The sequence below is a fragment of the Alosa pseudoharengus genome, unplaced genomic scaffold, assembly GCF_046254945.1.
Source record: "Alosa pseudoharengus isolate Yale_2024_CS ecotype anadromous, Long Island Sound unplaced genomic scaffold, YU_APseudo_1.1 YU_APseudo_1.1_scf_5, whole genome shotgun sequence".
Classification (NCBI taxonomy): domain Eukaryota; kingdom Metazoa; phylum Chordata; class Actinopteri; order Clupeiformes; family Clupeidae; genus Alosa; species Alosa pseudoharengus.
The window spans coordinates 21,408,475-21,431,866 of NW_027468837.1; the positions used below are offsets into that span (position 1 = coordinate 21,408,475).

At 39.6% G+C, this 23,392-nt stretch overlaps 2 protein-coding genes across 2 annotated transcripts in view; both read left to right on the forward strand.

The window, feature by feature from the left end:
- Positions 1–23,392, forward strand: part of LOC143104848 (immunoglobulin-like and fibronectin type III domain-containing protein 1) — a 41,238-nt gene that overhangs the window by 10,172 nt on the left and 7,674 nt on the right. Inside the window, exons 14-21 of the mRNA XM_076269181.1 lie at positions 49–342; positions 465–764; positions 1,056–1,235; positions 2,195–2,323; positions 5,319–5,398; positions 5,723–5,915; positions 6,016–6,309; positions 6,633–6,953. Of these exons, the coding sequence (XP_076125296.1) occupies positions 49–342; positions 465–764; positions 1,056–1,235; positions 2,195–2,323; positions 5,319–5,398; positions 5,723–5,915; positions 6,016–6,309; positions 6,633–6,953 (1,791 nt within the window). The remainder of the gene's footprint in view (positions 1–48; positions 343–464; positions 765–1,055; positions 1,236–2,194; positions 2,324–5,318; positions 5,399–5,722; positions 5,916–6,015; positions 6,310–6,632; positions 6,954–23,392) is intronic.
- Positions 14,773–23,392, forward strand: part of igfn1.2 (immunoglobulin like and fibronectin type III domain containing 1, tandem duplicate 2) — a 52,964-nt gene continuing 44,344 nt past the window's right edge. The window contains exon 1 of the mRNA XM_076268427.1: positions 14,773–15,059. The gene's annotated coding sequence lies outside the window, so the exon portion shown is untranslated. The remainder of the gene's footprint in view (positions 15,060–23,392) is intronic.

The following is a 23,392-nucleotide window of genomic DNA, read 5'->3' on the forward strand; positions in this document are numbered from 1 at the left end:
ATCATTCCATCAATTTCTAAAACTTTACTTCTCATTTTTATCTCACAGATTTGCCTAAATTTGATGCTGACAGCCTACAGAAGTTCTCAAAGCCAGTCATTGTAAAGGCGGGCCAGACTGCATCATTCAAAATGCAGTTTACCCCACAAGACAACCTTGAAGTCAGATGGTTCAAAGGTGGTGCTGCACTGAATGACGGAGGGGGGGTCAAGATCCAGAAAGAGCCCAATCACAGCCGTCTTGTAATGAAAGACTGTATTCGCAGTGACACAGCAAAAATCAAGATTCAACTCAAAACCCCTTTTGGTGTCGTTGAGGCCAATTCCCAACTCATTGTTTTAGGTGAAAAGTGTAATAAGTGGATTTCACAGAAATTTCACATATTCCATTTCCTTTTTTTCCCATGGTGTTTTCCATCGTATAAGTATCACATCGGAATTGTATTTGTTTTCTTTATCCAAAAGACAAGCCAGGGCCACCAGAAGGTCCAGCAGAAAATATTGACAGCAAATCTTCCATTATTGAGCTGCAGTGGAAACCTCCAAAAGACGACGGCGGCTCAGCAGTGACAAACTACATCATAGAGCAACAGCAAGTGGGTCAGCCCATGTGGAAGAAAGTGGCAGATGTCTCAGCAGACCGACTGACATTCAGAGACCGTGGCGTCACACATGGAAGGAAATATGTTTATCGCATATATGCTGAAAATCCCGAGGGAATCGGGGAACCGCTAGTGTCAGAGAACATCATAGCTGGAACCCTGGGTATGTATGGTCCAATCATTCAGAATTAAGTTTTAAAAGTTTATTCATTCAATGTGAATTATTAGTTCCAATTTTTACAACAAATGGTGATCATTGTAAACTATGCACAAATCCAAAATCTGGTTGTTACTCTTGCTTGCTTGTTTGAGTTAAGTAATGCTTAATTTAACAGTTTAGTTTCCTTTATAGTAACTTTACCACAGCACACATTTATAATGCTCGAAACACACCATGTGCAATGTTTGGTTAAGGATTATGGTCCTAATCACCATCCTCTTTACTTTTTCATAGTGTTTCCAGGTCCACCATCTGCACCAAAGGTGGAAAGTGCTTTCAAAAACTGCATCAATTTAACATGGGACCCTCCAGCCAATGATGGAGGAACGAAAATCATTGGATATCAAGTGGAAAAACGCAAGAAAGACACAAATCAGTGGATTGCTCTGAACCCAGCAAACGAGCCAATTGAAGGTATCCATGAACAAGAGCCTCGGCAGACTTCATACTGTAGATGTACTGTACTCTAATTTGTATGACACACAAAGTGCCATGTAATACCGTTCTGCACAAACTAATGCCAATTTAATTACTGGTCAAAATTGTGAGGTAGATGCCTCAAATGATCTATGGAGGAAAAAGCCTGCCTATGCTGAACAAGAGACATTCAAGTTTAGCTAAATCTAGAAAGCTAAAAATCTTATCAGCGAAGAGTCAGTCTAATAACACATGCCTGCTGTACTGTATATGGGGCACATTAGTTTCTCCTATTTGAAATCTAACTATAATAGGCCTAACACAGCTCCATTTTGTTTCTTCTGTAGAAGCCCATCAGGTTCACATAATACAGCAATTTATGTATTCATCACCTTGATGATATATGAGAACCTAGACTATAAAACAAAATCAGTGTGACAATACCCAGTAATCAATAGGCTACATCATCAAACAACATCAAGTTGGCTACATATTTTAAAATGGTGATTTCAATTGAGTGGTTAGAGTCAGAATTTGATGAAATCTTATACCAGACCATTAGATCTTTATTTATCATTTGTAATCTGAAATTTCAGCGCACTGACAGATCTAAATTAATCTTTGTTTCATTGGTGATTATTTGTGATTTGTCATTGCTTTCTCGAAAAGATTTCTGATTATACATGAAAAAACGATCCCCAGTCTGAAAGCTGCTCATCACTTTTCAAGCAATGTTGCAAATACTGTCATCAAAGCCCATTCTTATATTTCTCCATTGTGTTCTAAAAACTCTTATATCACTCTAAGACAGCTATAATCAGTTAGATGGCGATTAGCAAACTAATCTTGATGTTACATTTACATTTATTCATTTAGCAAACATTCAAATACACAATTTCATGAAATATCACCCTGCATCTTATCATAAATAACCAGTCAGAGTTATTATCTTACAGCCCTGAAATATGCTGCTAAAGATATATCTGCGGGATCAGAATATGAGTTCAGAGTGTCAGCCATCAATGAGTCAGGGGTTGGAGAACCAAGTCCACCCTGCGAAATGGTGTGCGCAAGAAACCCCAAGAGTAAGTAATGCTCCACTTATTTGATACTTTGCAGTTGTACGTGGTGACTGATTGACCAAAAGTTCCTACCGTTTTTACTACCGTAATTTCCTGATTAAGGTTTAAACATTGGTTTTGCAAAAATTCTTTAGCTCTGAGGTTACAACACCAGGGTGGCCTATACATTTTCTTCATTCTTCTTTCTGATTACAATGTTTCTGATTCATGATCTTATTTGAATTCATTGAGCTATTGGGTAATACATGGGTGTGGTTAATACAGGCGTGGGCAAAGGGCTCAAGGGTCACATTGAGCCTTTCTTAAGAAATTATTATTTAATTAAATTAAATTTCTTAAAGGACAAGTTCGGTATTTTACACTTAAAGCCCTGTATTCTGATAGTTTATGATTAAATAGAACGCTTAAGATTGAAATTTCGACACATGCTGCTGTCCTGAGAATTTTCGGTTTCTGTGGTAGCAGCCCCCCACCTCCACAATGCTGCATAGGTGCACTGGAACAATCTTTCTAAAACGCATTAAACTTTTGTTTACAAAGACGCAAAACTCACCGAGTGGTCAAGGGTGTTCACTGATATGCTCACACAAAAATCGCTGCAAAAGATTCTTTCCAACAGGTTTTATCGTAGTTTTTGTCCAACTCCATTGACTTGTATTGGATGTGCTGTGAGGTCACGTCCATGGCTAATGCTAAAATGTCTTGGAACTTGCACAATGTGAATGATAGCCTACGTGAATCATTACGTTTTCATCATGTAAGTTCCACAGCCAAAAAAATAGTAAACGTACAAAATCATGTAGCCAAATTATTAATGTAGGCTAGGGTTAGTGTTAGGCTTATGATGTGAACATGACAGGTTATGGACATAACAAATAAGTTCATTTTCCGCCTGTTACAAACGTTACGTTACAAAATGTCAACCTTACCCCAAGTTCTTCCAACTCTGTCGTCCCAGGAGGTAATGTGGGAACCGCTGTATTTCTCAGGCGAAAGAGCTTTTTGGGCGATTTCTTTCGACCTCCAGTGAGGTTCAGTAAAATGCAGACCGCAGAGACACGGTGATCAGCTTTCTGCAGATCCTCAACAGGAGTGCTCACATCCAATCCCAGAAATTCCAGCCACAAACTTTAGCCTTTCTGGATCGTTGAAAGGAAGTCTGTGACAACTTTTTTTGCCACGAATTTTCCTGCAATTCGGGACTGCACAAAATCGCCCCATTTCTAGCTGTCTGTTGCAAAATACTTCAAGACAGCCTGTGGTTTGCTTGTAATTGGCAAGTGTACAGTGTAAGGTGCATTATCGCTACCAACTGGGCTGGAGTGTCTATTATTCAAGCTCTCAACAGAAGAATGTACGGGAAAGCATCTTTTGCAGCGATTTTTGTGTGAGCATATCAGTGAAACACCCCTGACCACTCGGGTGAGTTTCACATCTTTGTAAACGAAAGTTTAATGCGTTTTAGGAAGGATTGTTCCAGTGCACCTATGCAGCGTTGTGGAGGTGGGGGGGTGCTACCACAGAAACCGAACATTCTCAGCACAGCAGCATGTGTCCAAATTTCAATCTTAAACGTTCTATTTAATCATAAACTATCTGAAAACAGGGCTTTAAGTGTAAAATACCAAACTTGTCCTTTAAGAAATACGGCTAATTTGATGTTGTTTAACGCATTTATAAATGGTTACTTTAAAGGGACACCAAACTGATCCTGCTTCGGTTGGCGGGTAGGATACACCGAACTTGCAAGTGGGATATTCTTCCTACAGGCAGTAGGGGCAGGCGAGAGTCATTTAACCATATACCGACTTACGAAGATGATTAATTAACACGAAAACGTTGCCTGGTGTCCCTTTAAGCATTGTGTCCACATGTTTAGTTCTCATAATGATCTTTTGCCAACTCCACTAAAATATAGCCTATGGCCTATGGCTATAGTGCTGTGCCTACAGCTGTGCCCTCTCACAGTTTATAAATGGTCAGTAGTGGGAACTACTGTTGCTTTCATGATTTCCTTTTAAAAGTTTCTTATAAAAAGGAGATATCAATTCAATATCAACAATGACAAGCCAGCTGCAACCTGCTTGTGCGCACTCAGACGTGCTCCCAATTACCGTATTTTCCGGACTTTAAGTCACACTTTATTTCATAGTTGGTCCTGCGGCTTATATGAAATATAATTTAACGTGTTGTTAAATGTTAATTCCTGCTGACTGACATGAATCTCTGCATGAACCAAGGTAACATTACCGTCTACAGCCGCGAGAGGGCGCTCTAGGCTTGTGACTTGCTGGCTTGTTATGTTAATTTAGCCTTTTCAGCTTCCCAGGCACTTCCCATGTTCAACACCGCCAACCGCTAGCATTTCGCTAATCGCTAGCATCTAGCTAAAAAAAAAATACACAGCAAAGGACAATGGCAGTTCAAACAAGGGTGAGCAAACAAACGTCTAATATTCCACATCTGGCAGAAAGGAGACATCATCACAACAAACTGTGCAACCAGGAACTGACATTTTAATTTCTTCTTCATGACGCATTTTTTGACTGATGCGACTTATACTCCGGAGCAACTTATAGTCCGGAAAATACGGTAAATGGAGTAGCATAATGTTCAAGTTAGATCTGCTGCAAAGGAGATTACAGTACAAAGAGAATCATCTCTATGTAACATACTGTTTTGACATTGACATTGTAAACGTTCTCTAAGAAGAGTGAAAAGCAGTTTGCAGTAAAGCCAACCACAATGTCATCTATAGCAGGAAAAAAAATGTGAGCAGCCTTTGATAACCAAATTAAATGCTCGGCGGGCCAGATCCGGCTCGCGGGCCGTAGTTTGCCCACCTCAGGGTTAATACATGGTTATGTTTTGTTTTTGGTTGGCATTAAACACCGCCATGCGGTTTATACACAATGGGGCTAATTCACAGGAAATTACTGTAAAAAATAATAATTCCTGTAAAGTCACATGATTCTTCCTTTCTCATGATTTTTTTCAGTGAAACCACAGTTCAAACATACAGAGGATTTTATGGTCATAAGAGCAGGAAATTCCCTGAGAATCAAGATCAATTATGAGGTGAGGATGTCAGCTACAGGACTACATTCAGCATAAGATATAGCCTACTGGTCAGACAGTAGGCTCCATTACAAAATGAAATACATGTAACACGTGGCTTTGGAATGTCTTTTGGATAGTGGATATAGTAAACGTCACAAACCACAGCTCGTGGATATCAAACACAATGTGTGCAGTGCAGTTCAGTGTGCCACGTGCCAAAATACAGTACATGAAGGCTGTGTACAACTTCTTGATAATTTGTCCAACAAAAATACCTTCCAATTTTTAAATATACTTTGTACCAGTAGTATGCACACAGTGCCTCTTTCCTTCCTGTTACAGGCTGAGCCGCAGCCTGATATCACCTGGTTAAAAAATGATGAACCCATATCTCCATGGATTAACATCATAAATGTTGAGGGGTCATCAACACTGGTGATTCCTTCATCGAAACGCTCAGATTCTGGATTCTACACTATTGTGGCCAAGAACTCCAGTGGCTCTACCACATTTGATATTGAGGTTCGAGTTACAGGTAAGAATGTAAAAAAACAGATATATACTAAGAATAGAACCAGCCAACACTCTTAACAATTTAACAAATAACGATAATGCCTACTTCCCCTGCAACCTAGATGAACCTAAACAACCAGGTCCAGTGGCATTAGAACAACTTGTCCATGGGAAAGTAATCATCACCTGGGAACCCTCTCCTGACCAGGAGTTGGATGACCGCCTGCACTACATGGTGGCTGAACACGAGTCCAACACCCGTATTTGGCGCACCATTGCTGATCGCCTCTTCTGCAACACTTTCACTGCAAACGTACATTCTGGGAGAGAGTACCATTTCCGCGTTTATGCCAAGAATGACATGGGTCTGTCAGATCCATCCCCATCACCCACCTGGGGTGTCAATAGCAACAAAGGTGACTACATATCACATCTTTTTTGTTTGTGTTATATGTTTTTAAGCAATGCTATAAACCTGACTACTTCTTCTTGCTATTATTATTATTATTATTATTATTATTATTATTATTATTATATCGGAAAGGGAATTTATCATTTGTTTTCACACATATCGTGAGTCAGAGAATGATCACCATATGCAATAAAAAATTGATGACATGTGAAACATTTCACACATATTTTGCTATAGAGACACTAAAAACACAATTTCAGTATAAATAAATAAATGTAAAAAATTAGGCAATAACTAATCTTTCCCTCATCACTTTCCATTATTCAGTTGCAGCAACAACAAATGTCCCAGTGTCAGTGTCCTTAGAGAGGCCTCCATCCATCATGGTTCCTCTGAAAGTCCATACTCCACCAAAAGGCTACCAGTGCTTCATGACATGCGCTGTCCGTGGCTGCCCAAAGCCATACATCTTCTGGTACTTGAATGGCATCTGTATCAACCGCAACAAAAACTACTACATCACCAACGCCCATGGTATCTGCTCCATGTACATCCTCAGAGTCAGCTCCAGTGACAGCGGAGAGTATAAGGTGGTGGCAATCAACTCATATGGCACTGCGGAGTGTTCCACTATCGTCAACGTTACAGGTAGGCCTTTACCGTACAATAATGACATTACTATACATACAACTGACTACAGTGGGCATTACTTTCAAATGGCCACTTCAGTCGCGCATTACGTGGCGTGAAGCTGCGTGAAACTTTAGTACCACTTTCAGCCACTGTGCGTCGCTCTGCCACTGTACATCGCTCTGTCAGTAGCCTGCCTGCCGCCCCTTCTGAAAAAGCAGGAGGCTACCTTTAAACATAATTGTTGCCGAGAGGAATCCCAGCCTACGAATTCAATAACAAAATAAATCATGCATAATTAAACATTACCTCGATTTAGGCTACTTGGGTATGGCTTAAGGCACAGTGGTAACGAAAATCGAAATCTGCTTTTGATAGCCTACCGGTGCCTCTCCACAAAACGAACAAATATCTTAATTTGCTGTCTATGTTATTGTCAGTGTTGGGGGTAACGCAACTACGCAAATCAAAACAGTGTCTTTTGCAAGAACTGTTCATGCAGACTACAACTGGTGCGGTGTAGCCTACACAACTTTGTTCAAAATTGATGCATTCAAGTTAACTTTGCTAAGTTAGTGTTATAGCCTACTTATCACAACGTTGTCAATCGCAAACGCTAATTTATTCTAACGTCTCTATACGGAACTACCTGCTTCATTTGCAGAGGACTAAGAGAAAGCACCTTTTTGATAATTGAGCCAGTAGAGAATTAGAGTTCAGAATTAATCTGTAGCCTTGGGTAGGCTTCTGCAGAAAACAATGTTGTTGGCGATTTAATACTGATAACTGCTGCTCAACGGCGGCTGTCATCAGCCGGCCTTAACGCACTGCGCCACAGAATTGACGGCGTGTATGGGTGAATAGGGGATAAATAACAATAGAGTACACAACTGTTTCACCAGCACATTTAAATGACACGTGTTAAACGTTAATTCAAAGCAGTGGTTAATTTACAAGGTCAGTCTATATGAACCAATGAATTAACTTGATGACCCTAAGAAAAACAGATTTCACGGATTAAACTAAGGTAGTCCATCATTAAGTCTCTGTTATGTGCAGGTGTGCCCGTTCACGTGCTACTAAACGTCATTAACCACCTTAGTCCAGACTACTGAAGTTTGGAAACTATCATGGTACAAAGTACTATGTAAGTACGACAGTTTTGGGAAACAGTCATAACTTACATGTTGGTTAGTTGAACGATGTATCGTACCACGTTAGTAAAAAGCTAACCTCCGTAGTTGTACGGGAAACGCACCCCAGATCAGCTTGTAGGCCATTAGCAATCTGTTTATTTTATTTTATGAAGCCTATATAGTAGATCACCTGCCACATTCTCACTTGCAATAGACAGATGCAATAGCCATTGGTCAAGTATTGAGTATAAAGCAATTAAGATAGTAGCCTATACAAAAAGTACTTCATACTATCATAAAAATTAGTTAAAATGAATAGCAATTTGCAACTTGACAAAACACTGGATTAAATATTGTAGGCACAGGAGAAAACTTGTACATCCATTGGCCTGTGGGCAGATCACATGCCAGTTGCCTCTCCCTTCAGTGCTATGACTCTGTTGATGACTTTGTCCAGGCCTCAGGCCCCTCCTCCTCCTGGACAATAGGCCAGAGGTGGAAAGGTGAGTTGTTGGGGGCAGGGCCGGATTAACAATTCATAGAAACACACACACACACACAATGACACAGAGCATTTCCAATTCAAAAGGGAAAGCACTGCTCATTGCAAAATGCAGAATGCAGAACCTTTACAGGTAAACAGGCCTATAACTTGACTAAAACCGGCCTACAACTTGACTAAAACAATGCAAAACTGGAGGTATACCTGTTATTATCTGAGCAGTCTCATGTATGTCCTCATTTTGCGAATGCGAGGACGAGGTGAGCCTGTTGCATTTCGTTAGATGTCCGAGTCACGCATAATGTTTGAAAACCACTGGCTCGTAATCACAATAATTTAACACACGACAGTTGGATACTTCGGGCTGTATTTTGGGTCACCAGCGCATGGCGTAATACTCGTTATTCACCCGCGCAAAGTTGAATTCGGTATTTTGCACGTTTATTTTTTAAGCATTGCGCCCAGGGGTGTGGCAATTAACAACCTAGGGAGGGGCCTTGCGCGTTGTCTAAAAATCGATATCATACACCACCTAAACCTGGTCAGAAGTCAATGGCGATGGTTGTTCATATGCTATTTTAAGAGCGCATGTCAACAGTCATATTGGCAGGTGCACGCACCATCCTTCTATCATTCATGAACGCACACCAGCGCACGTCCATGCAAAGCATTACAAATTGCACGATTACAATGGGAAACATAATTAGAATAAAGATATTACGAAATACTGTACATCTCATGATGAGTAGTTATTCACCATCATTTGCAAATTGGTAATGACGATTAAAAGTGATTAGGGGAGAGGCGAGAGACATGTATGGAGCACAGCTGAAGATGAACTGTCACGAGATATAAGCAACTCCTCTCAAGGATAAATGTTGTTTTATTCAGTCATTTGAGCAATATTGGTACGTGTTGCTTTTTCCAGCCTATGTTTTTGGTGGTAACCCATTGTCAGTCAATAGTGAAAGTAACTGCATATAACTGTCTTGTCGTTGACTGACTCCTTGGTGAAGTTAGTTTCACTTTGCCAATGAGTTCAAATAATAGACGAGTGCAAATGCGTGAAGGCTATGCTAGGTTTTAGTAAAGCATGGTTTAAGAATGACTATTCCATACGGTCTCGCAAGCAGCCTCCTTCAAATGCGCCGTTGAATGCCAAAATACCGATGCATTTATTTGACATATTGCGCGTTGCACCGTTAAAGGGAATGACAGATGTCATTCTCATTGGTTTAAGATGATGTTACGCCCCAAACACACCCATATGCCTGATTAAAAAACTTAGGAACACCTTGTTGCGTCATGCGCTCCACGTTTGATGACGAAACCCCTCCCAATGTGAACTGGACATCCTACTAAATTTGAATAGACTTTTGACGAGTGACGATGCACTTTAGAATGTCATGATAGGGCCCTTCATCATGCCCTATGCCCTTCCCATGCCTACATTTTGGTGAGTAGCATAGAGATCGTTAAAAACAATAAAGTATGGCTCTCCGTTTGGGACATCGAAAACATATATTTTTAATAGGGTAGACTACCGTCGGAGATGCTGACTTGCAAAGGCCTCGGGATAACACGTTAAAGTTTGAGAACCACTGCAGTCCAGAACATACATAATATTGCAACAGAAAGCTGCCTTTATGATCAACTACTATTTGTTCCAACAGCATTCAAACAAAGCCTTTATAAAAGTGAAAAAAATATATTCCATAAGAAGTAAAAGAAAATACTGTTATTGTAGTAACTGTACCACATTATCCCAAGCTTCAAAGAGCTCCCCACGTCTGACAGGCAGACGTGACACCGCTAAATTCTCAGCTTGTTTATACCCCACACTGAATGCGTAACACCGCTAGGCCCATCACTGTGGGGTGCGGTAGCCTCTCTGGGATTTAAGTCAAGCAATATAACCATACAAATGCGCGGCCTGCTCACTCATTGTTTCAAAAGGAGTAATTTCGGCTTTGTCTGAACTGGCCATTGTAGGCTACGTGAAAATAAACAAGTATCCCCCATCCAATGATATCGGCAAATGTTTGTTTTCCAAAGTAAGAAATTCACTTAACCATGCACCTTCGACAATGAATAGCTCATTACACTTATGTTACTGTTCATTATCACGTATCATTATCACGTATCATTACAAACATTATTCTGTGTCGTAAAAACTGGCATATTTTATGGCATTGTTTCATGTAAGGTCGTTGCAAAATCTAGAGAAATGTGTGAGGTGGTCAGCTGAAATAGCATAATTGAGTACCTATAACGAAACATCCTACAGCTTAAATTATGTAAACTTCCCACGACTTCAATATCTGACAACATATCATGAATGGTAGTTCAAGTATGTGTTATTTTAGATAGATTGCTGCTGGGCTTTAAATGAAAAACACTCAATAATCAAAAAAATAAACCGCTAATGAAGTAAACTTGTGACCATCAAAAATCGTTTATCGCCTGTAACTCTGTGATAACAGGACGTAACAGGAAGGCATTTGGCTGAGCAACGGAGGTTAATATGCTCTATATTTTGTCCAAATGATGTCTATCATCGTTGCACTCGGAGAAAACCGGCATGTTTCATTCGTCCTGCGTTTCTTCTACGGCTGCAAACGGGATTCACTCGCAGTTAACCAAATATTTCTTTATTAGGGCAGGGCAGGCATATTTCTGGCTATTAAATTATTTCTAAACCAGTCTGCTAAAGTCTGTAGTGAAGTCTGTGTAGGGTTTTCCAGGCTCCATTTCTTTTTACGAGACACCCTGCTCACAAGAGACATCTGCCGGTTGTTTGGGTTGTTGCAGCGTCGTTGCAGCGTCAATGGAAAAATACAAATTAAAGTTGCGTGATGCCGCGTGATCCCGCTCGCGGACCGTGAGGGAAGCTGGCCAATTTGAAGTAATGCCCACTGCACAAGGAGTTATAAAAAGGGCAGGGATAGGTAGATAGTGAGGAATTATGCAAAAAGTCATGATAACACATAATAGCAGTAATATAGTGTATGAAGTCAAGTAGACACAAGGAAGGTAAAAAAAAACATTCCATGAGAAAACTAAACATACTGTATCAAGTACAATAACTATATCTCAAGATGTTATTCACATGAACTTGTAAGTAAAATTGTTGTCTTTTTTCTTTCATTTTTAGATTGAACCACACCACTAGTGCAGCAGTAGCAGGAATGTGTCCAGACCTTCATTATAGAAATCCACACTAGAGTAAATATGCATGACAAATAAAACATTGTGTGTTTGCAATAGGCATGCAACAAATCACAAAAGTCACAGTTTGGATTGTATCATGGTGTTTGAGTCACAGATCAGATACGTTTTTGGATCATAAAAAACAGGGAGTCAAATATCCAACTTTGCTTTCCACTTATTACTTATAAATAATGGAATAGGCCTTTTTTCTCAAAGTGTTAAACTTCAGAAAAACTAATCCACAATTCACATATTTAATCGGAATACCTGTACTCTAATTTCCATAGAAAATAATGTATCCGACCCCAACAGTGGCATTTTTAACCTTCTATGTTCATATGGTGTTTCTATATAATACAATACATCATCACTGCATTTTGCAGCAAAATTAGTCCAAGCCATGTCTTGAGTATTTCCATCCTGGGCATGTAGTAATCTGATGACTGAAATGTCTCAAAAAGATATTTGACCGCCTACATTTCCTACATCTCCTACATACCGGTAAACCTAGGGAACCAATCTCTTAAAAAATAGCGGGATACCCAAAGCATTACACATTTGAATTGAGGTTAAGGAAGACTTGTAGTTGTTGTTGTTTTTTCATGAAGTAAAACGTATGAATATGTTATTTTGAGGAACAGAAGTGAGTTTTTAGGACATGTATATGCCTGGAGTGGTACTTTAAGTAAATACAAATAAATAATCATGTTTGTCAAGAAATTGGTGTGGGACATAATGGCATGCTAGGAGTAAAACCTGCAAAACTGTCACAAGGTATCACAAGGCTATACCACAGTACACATACTACTGGACACTCATTATAAACTGTAGAATATGTCATATATCATACTTTTATGCAGCCTACATTTTATACAAGACTCTGAATTTCTTGGGTTTATTCCAAATTCTCCAAATTCTCTGCACTCTCCTGGCATAGCTAATGCTCCTGGCCTGCTAATATGAATTCAGACATCACCTTTTTTATATTGCTCTTCTGTTCAGCATGGGCCGTCTATTCCACGGTTCCAGTAACGTCACACATCTCAAGTCTGCCTCAGCTCAACAGTTTGCAGACAAATGTCAAGTGTACATTCATTGCATTGCCCAAAATATCACTGTAAGCCAATAATAAATCATGGCTGAGGGTACCATAATTAATAAATAAAACAAATATAGCATATAGGCAATCCTGAAACACAACTGCAGCAGACATCCATAGAACTGTACTTTTAGAGATGGTGCCTGGAAAATGTTACTGTATTTCTTGCTCTTCAATAAATACATATTTATCAAATGCTCACTGAATGTTTTGTATCTTTCTATCTAAGAAATTATACACAGTAAGGTGCTCAGGAAAGGCCAAAAAGCCCATTTGAATGTTCTTGAATGTCTAGACACAGATATGTACATGAAAGATTACATAAACTGGATCTCCATACAAATGCTACATAGAAAGGACTGACACTGAGAAGAAAAAACAGTATCTGAATTGTATTAAATTTAATGTCCACAAGTATATATGACGAAGGGTTCAGATGCAAAAGCCTCTAAATGCCACCTACGTCAAAAAGTAGATAAAGATGGTGAGTGAATGCTCTCCACACATAGTATACATTAATCAAATAATTTTACTTCAAAACCCACTAAATACCACTCTCTTCCTGGTCTGAAATATCAATTTATAGGCAAAAACCTATAGGAGCCTCATTTTAAATAATTTAAAAGAAAAGTGGTCAGACGGATTTAGAAGTATAACATCTGACCACAAGGGGATGCTAGTGATTGGAAAGTGTATATTGCACTACAGTATGTAGTAACAAGCAGCAAAACCATTGTAGGGTGTTTCGCAAAAACATATCTACACCTACATTCCTATTTAGACAGCATACCATTAAGCAGTGCACATTAGCTGTCAACATCATAAAGTCATGTAATAAATTCATTCAAGTCATGAAATAAATTATCTAAGCGTAAAGGTACCTGACAATAGCATTTAGCCAAGACAAAAGTGGTCTACAATAGTGTACATATTATAAAATATAGACTAATACACTTTCAATATTCAAAGCAGTTTAACTACACACGTTCACTCACTCACTTGTATTTCAGTGTTCAGTTAAGTTGCCATTTTATGGAGGTCCCTGACATTCACGAGTGACAAATGCAGATTTACTGTCCAACAGGGATGCAAAGTCCCCATCTAGAGCCTTGCGTTTAGGTCAGAGGTTATATTCTTGTTTGCCCAGTTCTCATGCCACTCTCCTTAGCAATGGATCTCAAGAGCCACATTGACAGTCCCCAAAAATGGGTGAGCTGGCACTGGCCTCTCAACCACATACTGCCTGGTTGGTATGTTGAGCTCACGTGGGTACCTCCTGCCTCATGTTAAAATTAATCCAGTGTGGATTTGAGGGGTACACATCAGCATACCAGGACATAAGCATCTTTTTAAAAAGACCAAGAAAGAAATAGACACAAACCATTGATTTCCATCAGGAAAAACAGAGGAACAAGAAAAAACATAGCTGGGTATTATCTGGCTAAGAAGAACCTGCCAGTGAAAGGCATCATAGTTAACCAATGCCTATGTCGCCCTGCAGTTGCAATAAATGCCACATTGAAGACCTCCTTCAGATTAACTGTCCAATAAACGTTATGTTAGAGCGATCATGTTACCAGTTCCTCAACTTAAGTGGAACAGCCTTACTCATAGCCAACACAGTAGCAACCTCTGCTCCCCATATTTACTGTAAGAAGACATGAAAAATACATAGCTTCTCATGACAACCATAAGCAAAAATAATGTATTTATCCTCTGATGATAATTATCTTTGATGCTCACAAGTTTAATGCTGAAGTGAAACAAAAAATACAAAAATGCTGATACCAAAAAAAAGGAACCACGTAAGATGTAGGCATCAAACAACTGGGCGACAACATGTGACATTGATTTTTGACACATCGCAACAACATGACGCATTGATTTTCAACAGATCGCAACGATACAACGCATTGATTTGTCTCAGTTCAGTCATCTGAAAGCCCGAGACTGTGGGCAGAGTCCCCTCCGCCCCTCTGCCAATGTGTGCCACACTTAAATAAAAGTCACGATGTGACAGCTGATGGATCCCAACTGCACGAAGGTAGGGTTTCCTTTCGTTGCAAAAATGTTTTATTGCCTAACAAAAGGGGGCAGGCTATATCACAATCCTTAAGATAGGAACCCCAACATCGAAGAAGAAAGAACTGAAGAAGCAAGATCCCAGCGACCCACAGGTGAGTGCCTTGTACTGGCTTTGTATCTCTGCATGAACAGAAAGGCACTGCCTACTGCACATCTGGATGTGGAGTGTGAGTCATATCTAACGTGATGTATTTTTTAATTAAGGGGTATATAACATATATATATATGTTGTATTGACCACATTACAATGACTGAGACTTTCAAAACCACTCCTCCGGTGTATCAGATGTATGAACTGTCACCCATCTATATCAGAAAATATTACATACATGATTCCATTTTGGTTATTTACTTCACTACTTTCTACATAATATATATAATGTCAGTTTTGTATTCTGTATACATGTTAGCATTATCATTTTTCATGAGTACACATCTCAACTAAATGTATCATAACATTATTTGTAAGGATGTGATTTCACATTTAATATGCACATGCTATATCTTATGCACACTCTGCTTCTGTAATTGCACTTTTGGGAATCTTTGTGGTAGTGTGTTCTTTAAAAACAAAATTATTAAATTAAGGAATGTTTTTAAAGATATCACAGGAGCATCATGCTAAAACTATTAGCTTACACTGTTAGTAAGTCTTCCAGGGTTCCAGTGTTTGTTCATTAACATTTCTATGGTAAACTAGATATATGCCACACCCCCAAACAATATATTTTGCAGCCCACCTCAGAAGATAGTCCTTACTTCTGCTGTTGATAGACAGCGGTCACATTTTGCAGTTGTCAGAAACTGGATATTGTATGTGTTGTATACTATATTGTATGTGAAAATCAGTGCTGATTCAGTGCTGATTCAATACAATATGGTTTCATTCCTGTACATATTTCTATACATCAACAGTTGCTTAGACACTACTCACTAATTTTGAAGTTGATGGTCTTGCATATCCAAACACTGATTGTAGACGTGAAGATCTGTCAAAAAATTATAATTCAAATCATTTCTGAATTAAAACGTTATTGCCATATTGCTATGGCTAGTCGCTAAGCCCATAATTACTCCACACATGAATTTCACAGTTACAGTGCTTTTTTTTATATATGGAATTACACAAAGAGACAATCATGGCCATACTTGTCCCAACAACACCTCTGCCAAATGAGTGAGAGACAGATCAGTGGAAGTCACACGTTAAACATTAGCCTTCCACAGGCTGTCATAGCTGTGCATAGCATTCTCTCAGCCGGCTGTCATTCCAACAATAGCAGCTAGGTTAATTTATGACACTTCTTCATCTCTGCTCATTAGAATCTGTAGTCACTATGCTCACAAGTCTATAAATAAGAGCATTTGCTGAATGAACCAATTCCATCAGTATTTTATTGAGGTAACATCCAAAAGTGAACCCTGATTGACAGGATGATATGTGGTCGATAGGAGGTCTATAGTTTCATGAGGTATGTGACCTATCAAACACTGCATGAGGGAGATGGCCCCCCACAGCTTGGAAAAGCATTGCTAAGGATCTTGTGAAGCCTCAAACACTGTAAATGTGTTTACTATCGGTTTTGCATTACCCCAGATGCTATGGGGATCAGATTAACCTCTTAATATATCTTTTATTGGTTAAAGAATGAGGTTTTGAAGGTCAAGCACATACAAAGCCCTAGGGAAAAAAGTTTTGTGTTTTGGTGGAATGAGCATAGTATTTAGAGCACAGAAGAAATGCACTGTGCTATTATTATCATTGTCTGATTCCTTTGGTCTGACACCCAAGATCATTATTTTAACATTATTATTCTCTTTAGAACTTATTTGTTTTTTCGTAAGACCATTTAAACTCATTATCAAATACATAAGACAAATAATATTAGACAAAATATCAAAATTCCTAAAAAAAAAACTTTTGCTTTTCTTTTTAAAATATTTTCTTCTCCAAGACCTTTCAAGGAAAGGGATAGAAACAGCAGCATGTGATTTACTTAAAGCATGTCAACATAAGATTCTTTTGGAAGATGTACTGCCTCAGTCTTACGACCGGAATGGGAGCCAGACTGTGTGTTACTGGCACACCCAGTTGACTCCAGAGAGTAGTTGGGAAAATATGACAACAAGATTGAGTTTCACATTCCTTGTTTGCACTCGCAAGGCCCAAATAGATGGACGATGCACTTGCCTCTCTATGGTATCAACCTTGTTCACCAAATAATAACTGAATATTATCCATGTTTTGTGAATGTGAATGTGTAGCTAAGAATGGGTTCTCTACTAGCACATACAGAAATTAAACCTACATGAATTTGGAAGTTAATATGCTAGCATTTCTTTATTAATGATATGTAATAATAATCATAATAGTAATAATCAATGTGCTTCAGCATTTTTAGGTGGTGTAAACACAAGATCTGTACAACATATTTAGAATAGACTGCGTGACAAGTACAAGCCAAAGACACCAAAGAGACTCTCCAATGTAGAAGTGAAAGCCATTTTGCAGCCTGTCAACAGACTGGTCTAGAAATGGTGACAAATCCTTGAGATCTGATATAACAGCAGCTAAGACACACAGAAACATGTCCTGCATGGAAGATAACTACCTCTTCAACCTTTACATCTCCCTTGCTGTCAGTGATCTGTGACAGTCATGTCTAGGCCACGGAGACTCCAGTATAAATAACAACATCACCCCTAGCCATGTCACGTACTGTGGGCTATGATCACAGCAGATGATGGCAATCTTGCTCAAACCACAGTCAAGCTGACTGGTGTTGTCTTGCAGAGCCTACACCGAGGGCAATTTGTGAAACGCTGTAAATGTGATTAATTTAAAGCTGCTGAGTGATGTTACAATGTTCTGATACCCTCTAAACATTGTAGCCTAGGCCTAGACACTGGAATCCAATCCCTTAAATGGGTGTGTACAAGCATAAGTATTAGTGGGAAGAGACAGCTGTCTGCATATTTCATAATGATTTAAAGCAGCAAGCAGAGTCTTGGTGGAAACTAGGCATTTTTAAAGGGAAAATGCAGTCTAGCAACAACCTAGGGTCTATTTTTGGTAGCCTGATGAGCCAGACCCACATCAAGATGTAGGGTCTGGGGACTCACCATTCGCAGTGCTCAGTCCGAGGGGCGGGATAAACGGTTGTCTTTCAAATTCCCTCTGCACGGCGCTAGATGGCTAGTTGTTCAAACTTTTGCTTAAAAAAACTTTTAAAAAAGCTTAACTCATGTCACGGTGTTCGCCAACAGCAACATCCATCTTCTTTGTTTTCAAGTAGCAGGGAATTCACGCCGAACTGTCGCAACTCTGCCATCATTATGTTAAGCCCGCCTACCGATTCTATACATAATGTGATTGGCCTGATCGAAGTTTAATTTTTCCAGCTCGCAAGCCAACGGAGAGTTGCTAGACTACCCTGGCAGCGTCTAGATTTCTAGGCTATATTTTTGGATGATAACCAGTGTAAACTGTCGTTGGGGATGTTAATCTTAATCGAGGTAGCAGGACCGGAATATGCATTTGCAACAATATAGCAATATAGTGATAGCCTTAGCCTTGGGAGCAAATTAGCTATGTCAAAGTAAACCACTATTTTAAGCCTCAACACTTCTGTGATACTGTGGAGAGAGTCCCTACAGACAAACTGAAGTGTTTTAAACTTTGTTAGTGTACAGATTTGAATTTCCGAATTGAATTTCCCCATGGGGATCAATAAAGTATCTATCTATCTATCTATCTATCTATCTATCGAAAGGACTGTTTGTGCTGTGCATTACAATTAGGGCTGGGATAAACGATTATTTTTTAAACGATTAATCTAGCGATTATTTTTTCGATGCATCGATTAATCTAACGATTCATTTTTTCAGTCCGATTCGATTTCGATTCGATTCGATTATCGATTATCTCCCCATTAATTCACTAATAGCAACTTATACATGTTTATGTACATATCTGAATGAAAAAACATGAATTCTTTAACATTGCAATATATGTTTATTGCTCTTAAAATTCCAAAATAAAAGACTGAAGTGCAAGTAACTACAAGTGCAAAGTAATGCATTCTTAGTCAGAGGTAGCATTCAATAAAGTTCAGTAGGCTAGTGTATGTCTAATTGAGTGCCTGTCATTTTAAGACGTTCGTGTGGGAATCCTTGCAATTAACATTAACACAGTTAAAAGGATGCTGATGTGTGGATGCAATTCATAACGTAGTTTGTTCAAATAACAGTTCGTACTTCTCCTTTGGACAAGCACTTTTGAGTCTTGGAAAAAACTTTTCCATTTCCATCGGGATTTTGCAAACAGAGTCAATAAAATGAGCCCTGCATGAGTAATACAAGCAGCTGCAAGTAAGCATGCTAAACTTGACATCCAAACAGTATTCTAATGTTAGCTTTGAGATAGGGCTACTGCTTGATTGCATACTGTAACTTAACTTCGAGAGAGAGCGGGCGGGGCGAGGAAAGGCTGTGTGAGTAAAAAGTGCAGCTCAATGAAATTATTTTATCTTATCTTTAATTTAAATAGCAGGCCTACAACATAGAACATCAATGTGTGGTGGCCGGTTTTGATTTCGTGGTGCCCAGCCACAGATTAGTCAACGTATGGAAAACACTGAAGGTGTAAAATTAAAAATATTTAGCAGCACACGTTATGCTTGACGAATCGACGCTCATATTTTGCGTCGACGTATTTTTTGCGTCTACGTCATCGATTACGTCGACGCGTTGTCCCAGCCCTAATTACAATATTTTGTGCAGTCAATGCATTACTTGCTACTACTAGTATTCCCATCGATGGCATCTTGTGAGAAGAAAGTTGAATGCCAAATTCTCTTCCTTTTGTGTCCTCTGACTTTTGTGCTGCATTTGGTTATCAGTATGTACGTACAGTACGTGGCAAGATGGTGGCAACTGGAAGAAGAATTCAGGTAATGCACGGACTGTGCAAACAGTCCTTTGTGCATGCATATTCCGGACTTACTCAAAACTACTCTGATTAAAATGTTTGACATTCCCAACGACTCATTATCATCTAGATATTTACCCTAGTTGTTATATTCACCCTTGTTGTTAGACAAACTCAAAGGCATGCAAAATACTAGCAAACAACTGATGTTGTTGACACTGATAAGCCCCGAGTTGGCCCTGATAAAGGCTTGCTTGCATGCTACATACTTCTGGCATTGTAGTTGGTGTGCTGTGAAAAGTTTTTTACATTTCCCCATAGCGGCCTAAAGGAAACCACAGAACTTCATATTGCAAAGCCTAGGGAGCTACTTAGTAGACAGTACATGCAAGCTAATGTGGCTGGCATAATGTTAAGTGATCAATAAGATGTCAACAAGCAGCGACATACAGAGTAGGCCTAGTAGTTCTTCTACTCCACTTAAAAAAAAAATACTCGAACCTCGAACTATACATAGACGGGCTATGGCTTAATTCCCTAGTCTAGCAGATTGGGAAGTAAGTAAGTAGGTAGGTAGGCAGGTAGGTAGGTAGGCAGGTAGGTAGGTCAGTGATTCCCAAAGAATTGAATTCCATTTGTGGTGGTTGGTTTGCAGAATTAACTTGAATGCAACAGTTTTTAACAAATTAGCACAGCGTGGTTATGATACTAACTAGATTTAAGCACAATTTAGTACAACCTGGAAAATCATTGTGTGGTGGTCAATGTTGATATTGTGGTGGGCCACCACAAATAAGTCAATGTATGGGAAACACTGTAGGTAGGTAGGTACAGTAGATACTTTATTCATTCCGAGGGGAATTTTAGGCATCCAGTAGCAATAAGTGACCGAAGGGTGGCCGGCTCAATCCCTGACTGGTAGGAAAAATGTGGGTGGAGGGAGTGATTAAAAAAACAGCTCCCCTACATCCACATCCATGGATGAGGTGCCCTTGAGCAAGACGCCTAACCCCCAACTGCTCCCTGGGTGCCGGATTAAAGCCTGCCCACTGCTCCGGATGTGTGTGTGGGCTACCAGCTCACTGCTCCAAGTGTGTATGTATGAGTACTACTTAGGGTGGCCAGTGGCTAGGGTGTCCTGCTTTAGGAAGGACAGTCCTGATTGTCAGTTCCCTGTCCTGCGTCCTGCGCAACATCAAGCAGGACGCATTTGTCCTGCTTTTTGAGACAGGCTTGAAGAGCGGAGTTCTAGAATCTTTGCTGGGACGCAGCACAACGTCCAATGCAGTAACATATCTAGTCTAACAAATGATTGACTAAGAGTGGTGTCTAGGGCTGTAACGATTTACGATTCGAAACCGAAATCGCGACATTCATATCCACGATACTGTGTCGCGGTGTGAAAAGGCAGAATCGCGACACACCCTTTCTAGTGTTTCACGCAGTGCAAAAGCAACCCACAACTCCCGCTTTACTTATCGGTAGCCTACGTTGTCCAAAAACAAACAAATAAATAAATAATAATTTCATACCTCTCCTTGCTTTCATTGTAGACTATGTGTGCAACTTTACCAAACAGTATAGAACCCCCTCTTCTTGCCCCGCTCTCTCTCGCGCTCCCTCCCTCTTACTCTCCCTCCCTCTCCTGCTCAATGAACACGCGCGACTTAAATAAAACATTCACAATCGTGAAAGCAAGGACGCATAGACGACTAGCTAAATTACTATTAAATCCGCTTAGCATCATTAGCATGCTGCACATATTTGTTTAAAACTCTTGCACTGAAGTTGACTGATCATCTCAATACCAACGTTTCCCAAAAGGGCCTGTCCCAAGGAGAACAAGTATTACCTTGAAACTTAAACACACATGGGGAAACTGAACAGTCCAATCAGTAAACTATGATAGGCTAAGCTATATGCTACTTTGTTTACAATATTTCCAGGCTTCAACCAGACAGCTGAATTAAAGAGGTAGAGTTGTATTAAAAAATAGTAGGCCTGGGCTATAGGCTAATCTGCATAAAGTGTGCTGTCATAAATATCAGTCATTCAGAAAAATATTTTGATATATAAAATAATAGATATATTATATTGTAATCCTCTGGTGTTCTAAGGGAGGCTATTAAAATGTTATTTAATAAAATGTCTAGCCCCCCCCCCCAAAAGAAAAAAAAGAAAAATCGAGATTCGTATCGAACTGTGGGTCAAAAATCGTGATACAAACCGAATCGTGAGGTTGGTGTATCGTTACAGCCCTAGTGGTGTCAGATAAATATCTGAGCAGATATCATTGGTTAAAAACGTAAACAAGGCTCTATGTGCTGATACGTCATATGTATTCCGGCTTCATTGACAGAAAGTTAGCCTACTGGTTAGCGCTTCGGACTTCTAACCGGAGAGTTGCCGGTTCGAACCCCGACCAGTAGGAACGGCTGAAGTGCCCTTGAGCAAGGCACCTAACCCCTCACTGCTCCCCGAGCGCCACTGTAGCAGGCAGCTCACTGCGTCGGGATTAGTTTGTGCTTCACCTTTCTGTGTGTTCACTGTGTGCTGAGTGTGTTTCACTCACAATCAATTGTATGCACCATATTGCTATGTAGCATAGTAATATTATACACCATGTGAAAGCTTGGACTTTTGGGAATCCAAAAATGACCATTTTTTTTATGTACAGTCTGTATAGTGCTTTACATCGTCAGATTAATCATAATATGTCTAAATTAAATTTAATCCCTGCTGCCCTCCTCCCCCTCCTCCGCTTTTGGTGCTACCCTGACCTCTGGTTGCAGTGTAGCTGCAGCACAATAAGTAGATGCAACATATTGGGTACTGAAATATTCACAAGAATCCATAGAAATTGAATCTTCATGTTGTTTTATCCAATATTAGTTGTGCAGATGTATAGTTTATGTTATACACAACCATTGAACCAACAAAGTAAATGCAAAAATAGAGACTTTTGTGTAATTATTCCATATTTTGTGTAGTCATTCTATATCAGAACACCTGACATACAATCCAGATTATGCTTCTAGAGAGGTTGCTACACGGTAAGGCTTTTGTTGTCAGCATGCATTTTGGGTAACCAAAAGTCCTATGGGGAGTTTCCATAGGGCATAACGCATAAGCATACCTTGGTAAACTAGATGTACCGCGTAGCGGTACAAAATATGACCGCCGCTCAGTCCTGCACATCCATTCCGCGAAAATAAATCATATTAATGAATTTGTCTCCATCTTCTACTCCATTCCCCACTCTTGAAACTTTTGTGTATGCTTGTTTGAAATGTGTGTTTGCACACATTCCGCACACAAAGTAGCCTACTGGCGCTGCAAAGGTGAATAGATTTGTTTCTGGGCCAAAAAATCTGTAACATTGTTATAAAACCTTTAAAATCTCTAAACAATCACAAGTAGGGCAGTTCATCACAGTCCATCCATTGCAACTGGACTGATGAAAGGTACACCTGTAGGCTACATTGTATTTGGGAA